Source organism: Penaeus chinensis, chromosome 20, assembly GCF_019202785.1.
Source record: "Penaeus chinensis breed Huanghai No. 1 chromosome 20, ASM1920278v2, whole genome shotgun sequence".
Classification (NCBI taxonomy): Eukaryota; Metazoa; Arthropoda; class Malacostraca; order Decapoda; family Penaeidae; genus Penaeus; species Penaeus chinensis.
In genome coordinates, this window is record NC_061838.1 from 23,030,596 (window position 1) to 23,038,095 (window position 7,500).

At 34.0% G+C, this 7,500-nt stretch overlaps 1 protein-coding gene across 1 annotated transcript in view; it reads left to right on the forward strand.

Moving 5' to 3' along the window:
• LOC125035948 (CCAAT/enhancer-binding protein zeta-like) overlaps positions 1-7,500 on the forward strand; it is a 15,366-nt gene that overhangs the window by 4,963 nt on the left and 2,903 nt on the right. The window contains 13 exon segments of the mRNA XM_047628259.1: positions 939-1,135; positions 1,244-1,479; positions 1,776-1,917; positions 2,101-2,303; positions 2,410-2,557; positions 2,696-2,933; positions 3,107-3,312; positions 3,556-3,712; positions 5,247-5,379; positions 5,654-5,835; positions 6,316-6,564; positions 7,086-7,150; positions 7,460-7,500. The exon segment at positions 7,460-7,500 is cut by the window's right edge and continues 95 nt beyond it. Coding sequence (XP_047484215.1) covers positions 939-1,135; positions 1,244-1,479; positions 1,776-1,917; positions 2,101-2,303; positions 2,410-2,557; positions 2,696-2,933; positions 3,107-3,312; positions 3,556-3,712; positions 5,247-5,379; positions 5,654-5,835; positions 6,316-6,564; positions 7,086-7,150; positions 7,460-7,500 — 2,197 coding nt within the window.

Genomic DNA, 7,500 nt, shown 5'->3' on the forward strand with positions numbered 1-7,500 from the left:
ATATATGATTTATTAAGTCATTATTAGGTTTGCCATTCTCTAATTATAGTGTAAACATGCAGTTCACAGATTGTAAGGAATTATTTAGACATAGATAATTTAGGAAAATAATCTATGAGTGGTTAGGCTGAACGGAGGCAAGTGGGTGGAACAAAAAGTTGTTAGTTGTCATCATCTGCTAATGTTTGTAAGGGTACTATTCACTCATCAGATCCTGGTGACACAGATTGACCAAGGATCAGGTAACAGGAAAAAAAAAATTTGGCTGAGGGGCAGATGATGGATACGTCTTCTCATGAGTCATGTGATGGAAACTTCTTGTCATGAGAGCACAAAGCATTTGAAGTGAGATTGACTCAGCAGGCCTTCACGTAGGGGCTTGAGACAGAACACTGTTTCCATGAACAGGAGCCTATTGCTACCTGCTGTTACTGTTTTTTGGCAGGTGTGTCACTGAAAATTGGATGATACTAAACAATGAAAAGTAATAAAAATGACACAGTGTTACTTATTGTTATTACACAGAGTGTAAATTGCTTGAAAGACAGAACTCCAAATAAGTGTCTGCAGAAAAAGGGCTCATGGCATTGCAAATAGGGGGGCAAGGAGTCTTGATACTATGTGTGTGTATTTGAGTAGGCTAGGTCTACACAAACCTGGAAGGGTCACCACTCAGGGAAGCCTAATCCCTGAATTTTGGTCTATATGTAAGCTGCATGTTTACTATTTTTAATTTTTTGCTGATAGCTAATTTGCAAAGTGTATTCTGACTGTATGGCCTAAGTAGGAATATTTTGTCATTCAGTGCAACAGACAAATCTGGGTTAGATGAATCATGTATTAGGTTCAGGTCTGTTGTGTAGATCATGTGTGAGTTGCAAGGTATATGGGAACGTTCTTCTTTCCTGAAGTCTTTAAACGGATTTATATTTTTTCAGACTCTCTTACTGATCTTTTCAATTCGGCATATTTGCCTAAATCAAGAGTTGCAAGAAAATTTGAAAACCACAACTTCGGTGTTCTTCAGCCATTCTTAGGGGCAAATCGAGAACAAGCAGAGAGACAGTTAGCACTTTGGTATTTTGAAGATCAGCTTGCTCTAGCCTATGAAAAACTTGTCAGACATCTGAAACAGGTGAGATTCATTTTACTTCAATAATAACAGAAAAATTCAAGAAAAAATCTAAAAATATTAAATATTTTCTATTCTTTCCTCTTAATAAATAAGCTGAATATTCCACAGATTTCCCATGACATGGTAGACAAAAACAAGATGAAAGGAATAAAGAGTTTGATCACTCTGCTGGGGAACAATCCCAATATGGAGACAGACCTGATCCTAGAGTCTGTGGTCAACAAGCTGGGTGATCCCTCAAAAAAAGTAGCTTCACAATCAATGTATATCATTAGAACTCTCCTACAGAGGCGACCTTTTCTCAAAGCAAAGGTTGTCATGTATGTAGAAATAGTTTTGTACAGGTAAGGAGTTATTTATGTTTTTGTATATGTTGTATACAATCCTATTTAAGTCTGCAAATAATATTTTTCATCTTATAAGTTTTTATTTTATGGATAAGTTGTATGTGAAATGATAATATAAAAGTAGATATTTTACTGATATTCACTGCATGAAGTATATTACTGTTTAATCCAAGGTTAGTGGGATAAGAATGATGTTTGATAAGTAAGTGTTGAGCATAGATGTCTTGGAAAAGAAATCAGGACTTGTGTTTCCTTGACAAGTATTTTTTGTAACAGTTAACTTTTACTTTCAGACCAAATATTGCTGCAAAGGCACAGTACTACTGTCTTTGCTTTCTGAAGGATATTATCTTCGGTAAAGATGTTCAAAGCCAAGAACTTGCAAAAAAACTTTTAAAGTTATATTTCGGTTTCTTCAGGGCCTGTACTAAAAAGGTAAAGGCTTCATATTTGAAAACTCTCTCTTTCGTAGGTTCATATCATAAATATTCATATCACAGATCTGTCTTGAATTGGTTTGACATCTCGCACATCCAGAAATGCTGATGTGAATGTTGATTTTAGTAGTTTATTACAGGAGCTGTATTCATAAAAAATTAAGTATTTATATATTTTTAGGGAGAAGTTGACACTCGTTTGATGAGTGCTCTTTTAAGAGGCATCAAGCGAGCTTACCCATTTTCTGGGATGGAAGGCAATGACTTGGATGAGCAGCTGGAAACTCTGTATAAGATTTGCCATATAGTCAACTTTAACATAGCTGCACAGGCACTCCAGCTAATCTACCAAGTGCTCAGCAGCAAGAATTATGTGCCTGACAGGTAAAGATAAATATTTTTCACTGAAATGTATGTATCAATGCATGGTTTTTATACAAGATTTCCTGTTATTTAGATTTGATATATTTAAATGTTTTTGATGTTTCAGATTTTACAATGTCCTGTATAGAAAGCTTCAGGACAAATCTTTTGGACAGTCTTCTGCCAATAGTGCCTTTCTGAACTTGATCTTCAAGGCAATTGTGAGAGATGAGTCACTAAACAGAATTAAAGGCTTCATAAAGCGACTTCTTCAGGTATGAATCTTCTAATTTAGAATGTTATTAAATATTACTGTTTTTAATTATAAGAAGGAAATATGTAAGAAATATGTATATTTATGCGATACTTCCTCATATAGGTTTTATTTCTCATTCTCATTTTTATACCTTCAGATGAGCAGTCATCAGACTCCAAATGTTGCATGTGGCATTCTGTATCTGATATCAGAAGTGATGAAGGAAAAGCCAGAGTTGTGTATTAAGGATCAGCCCTTGTACCAAAAGGCCCTAGATGAAGATGATGATGAGGATGGTGAGGTTTATGAAGATGTTGAAGATGAAGATGATGATAATGCCATTGAAGAAAAACATGAGATAATAAAGGAAGAAGAGGACAATGAGAACTTGGTATGTAATAAGTTCTATTGAGGTTATGAAGCAAACACCTTTTGAAATCAAAATCTTTTTGGTTATAGCATCCTGATATATTGATGTTATACTAATGATATTTTTTTTCAGTTTTTGTTTCTGTTTTCATGACTAAGAATAAATATTTCATTTTTAATGTAATTGTAATCATTATAGGGGAATCAAGAGATGAAAGGCCAGAAATTCAAGAAGAAAATTCTGGGAACCAAAACCAGGCTGGAGTAAAGTCGTCTTGGGTTCATCTCCCAACAAAAGGAAAGGATGTCAAAGGCACTTACCGAACCTCATATGACCCCACCCATAGAAATCCCATGTACTGTGGCTCTGAGTTTAGTCCTGTATGGGAACTCCATACCCTAAAGGTCTGCTGTTAATGTTATGTGATTGATAATTTTATCATGAGCTAAAGAATAAAAAAACTTGCAAATGAATTAGTATATTTTGGTAGTCCAGAATAATGCTTGTTTGAATTAAAATAAATGAAATAGTTCTTAGTCAGGTATAAATACCTTAATAATTATATACCAAATACTTATCTATTATTCCACTGCACTAATAAAAAAAAAAATGCCAAGGATATTACTGAAACTATATTTTATCCACAGAAACACTTCCACCCAACTGTGTTGTTATTTGCAAACCGAATCCTAGCAAATGAATCACTAAATTACGCTGGAGATCCTTTGCAAGATTTTACACAGATGAGGTTCCTAAACAAGTTTGTCTTCAGGAATCCCAAAAAGCTTGAGAAGCAGAAAGACAGTAAGTTCTATGCAATTAACTATTTTGAGGGTGGGGGGTTTGGGGGGATTAGCTTGAGTTTAAGTTTAGTATTTTAGTGTCTTGTCTTTACGTAAAAAAAGTGCCCATTCTAGTTGCATTGATTTATGAATTGATAGTTGATTATTAAAATGAACTGTCAATTACAATTGGCACTAAAACTATTTCTGCACATATAAGGTAAAAGATATAAGGATGTACTTAGATGTAAGACCATTGCTCATGTGTTGTAATGAAGGGTATATAGAAACCCACTCATGTATATACACAAGATGGCACTTCCAACATCCTACCCAAGAGGGAAGCTCATTGCTCCCAGCAGTTGTTGCCATTCAACCAGGGGAAGTTGCCTAGGTTGAACAATGCTGCCAACACCCTTGACTCAAGCTAGGTCAAACCTTGTAACAGAACTTATGCAGCATTTGTCAAAACCAGGTCTTGACTCAAGCTGAATCAGGCCAGTCACAGTCTGACTGTCATTTATTCAGCTTTGTCCACTGGGTGGGCTTAGTGTCCTGCACTTTTCCCAAGTGAAATATTTTAACTCTTGAGTTAGATAATGTCTATATGGCATTCCATTAAAACAAACATTTGTCTGATTGCCTTAGTCTGGCAGATGTCAAATTTGTCCCATGTATCCTGGGCAAACTCTCACCTTAACACAATTGGCACAGATGGCAAGAATACATGCCATGCCTACTGTAATACAAATTCATTTATTGTCCTTACACAGATGGCTCTACAACTGCTTAGTCACCAAGGAGTCAGTTATTAGTCCTACCTATCTCATCTGTTTAGCCTTTTCCTTGATTTTTGGAAATTGCCTTTTGTATTGTTTCATTGTCTTTAATATCACCAAGATTTTAATAACAGTTTAATAGTCATAATTTTAATAACAGTTTAATAGTCATAATATCAGTAAGAATACTAACAGTATCAATATCAGAAGTATTAGAAAGAAAAACACATTATCCCCCCAATTCAAGAAATAGGGAAATCAGGAGCGGTCACTCGGGCCTACTGATAGACTCCATGCTAGGGGAGCACATGTGGAGCCATCTGTATGTAACAAAATCAACAAAAAACTACAGTGGGCATTACATAAATCCATCAAGATTGGGTTAAGCTGGAGTAACAATATATAAGGGTTTGGTCAGGGATACTTCTATACATCTTTGTAAATGCTTCCTATAGGGATATTCTGCCATCAGATCCCTCTGGAAGCATTATGAACTCTAAGGCCCTTTTTGGGGGGAACTTGGAGTGAAAAAGTGAAAAGAGATGCCAAGTTTTCCTGATAACCCACCAGTTCCACATAGGTCCTCTAACCCTCCCAAAATATTATACTTGATGTAATTAAGGACAATTATTAAAGAAACAGACTTTGTTTTTCAGAAATGTTATCCTTCTAAAGTCCCAATGTAGTTATAAAACATATGACTCAATCCTAAAAATGGGTTGATTTAAACCCATTGATTTAGCATATAATTATAGATTATAAATGTGTTCCTTACAGCTGCGGGTGGCTATGTCTTTGGTTCTCGCATGCAGTATATTCCACAAGGGGCACGTGGTTTGGCAGTAACTGATGAAGAATATCTTGAATTAGATCCCAACAGTGTGCCTGAAGAGGAACATTTCATCTACAAGTAGGTGGTTTGTGCCTTTACCTTCTAGGTATATGTTATGTTTTATAAAAATCTATTATAATTTACTCTAGATTACTTGCTGTTTTTTTGGTTTCCCTTGTGAAGAAGAGTCAATTACTTGAAATGATATTATATGTAAAGTTATTCTGGTAGACAAAAAAAAGTTTTATTGAAGATCTACTTCAGTTGAGGAAACCTTTGTTTGGATGAAATTAAATGATCTATGCTGACTGCTGACTTTTTTGTTCTTTTTCTTTTTCTTTTTTTTCTTTAGATATATGAAAGAATACAAGGTTAAGAAGCACAGAGCAAAGGGTGAAGAAGATGATGATGATGAAGTAAATGATGATGAATTTGAAGAATTCCTCAATAAGATGGGTCGCCCACCTACGGATGAGGAAGAAGAAATTAGTGAGGAGCTTGATTTTGCTGGATGTGCAACTGGCAAGCTTGATGGTTAGTTTCCTGTTGATTATTATCTTTTAAGGATTTTTATATTTGTTTAACTGTTTCGAGTTTATAATCTGTATCAGTGTTATATCTTGGATAATAATGATAATAATGATAATAGTAATAATAGTAATAATAATGATAACAATGATAATAATAATAATAATAATAATAATAATAATAATAATAATAATAATGATATATATATTATTCATTTTAGTTTATGACATTTTCATGTAAGAGATGTAATTTATATGTATTGTAGATTACAGTATTAATAACCAGCAAGCAGTGTATGTTATTTTTTTGTGTGTGAATTAAGATTCCTGTTTTACAGGCAAAAATAAATATTTGTTTAGCTACTCCTCTATCTGACTGTATACCTGTCTTTACATCTATCTGTTAATCTATATATATAGATAGATATTTTGATACCAGTGTTTTTATTGCTATTAGTTATTTTTATAATATTTCTCTTATTTTCAGATGAGGACAATGAATTTAACAGTGAAGATGAATTTTTGAATGAAAAGGATGACGGAATGGAGGAGATGGACAGTGGTGAGGATAATGATGAGGACATGAGTGAGCACAGTGGTGATGATGACAACTCTGATGAAGATGATGATCTGGATGATGAAGAACTAATAAGAACCCTGGAGAAGGAAGATGATGAACTGGAGGATATGGATGATGATGAGCTGGAGTTCAATGAGGAGGACGTAGCCTTTTCAGGTACGGGTAATCTGCCTCTCTGGAGAGGGACAGTTGGTTTGTATTGAAAGAAGGTAGAATAGGAAATAAGAGAGGAATAGAGAGGGAAGATGAAAATAGTAGATGAGGAATTCCAGCATTTCCTTGATCCGTCCTGATTTCACAGGGATAAGGAAATTCAAATCAACTAATATCCTCAAGCAAGTTGCCCCAAATAGCTTGAGCTCAAGCGGGGTCTTATAGTGTTATGTGTTACAAACACTATAATATCAGCATTAATTTCCAAAATTTATTTTAAGTTACTGTAATCAATATATTAGTTATTAACATCTTTATACATGCATGACTACATATTGTAAATGTAGTATTTGACTTGTCATTTATGTGTTGAATTTGTCCAAATGACAAAGCATGATGAATATTTAACAGTTCAGGAGAGTTACTATATACTTTTTGTTCATTGAAATTTCATTCATTTATATAAATTAAAAGTAAACTGTGATTTTATTGTTTTTTCCATATTTCTCTCTCTTTTTTAACAGATGAAGATGACATTGGCCCAGCAAAACCCATGAAGAAGAAAAAAGAAAAGGGGAAAGGAACCAAAGTAAGAAAATTGTTATTTTCCTTCTTGTTTAATTATTTTTTTCCGACAGTTGATTTCCCAGTTCAAAGTTCAAGGGAAATATCCATTGAATTTTCTGTGATGCTAAGTTGTAACAGTAATGGAAAGATTAATTTAAAATTGATTAATTTTAGAGTGCAGTAGCTTTTCATTTATTATACAAGGAATATCTATAATAGATGTGAAGACTTCTTACTGAAGATATAAAAGATCATGATAAACCAGTTTGGCAGAGTGATGTGTGCCAGTATACTATGTAAAGAAATTAAGGAATATATATTTTTGCTTCAGAAATCTTCAAAGAATGACATGGAAGATTTAAGTTCCATGTT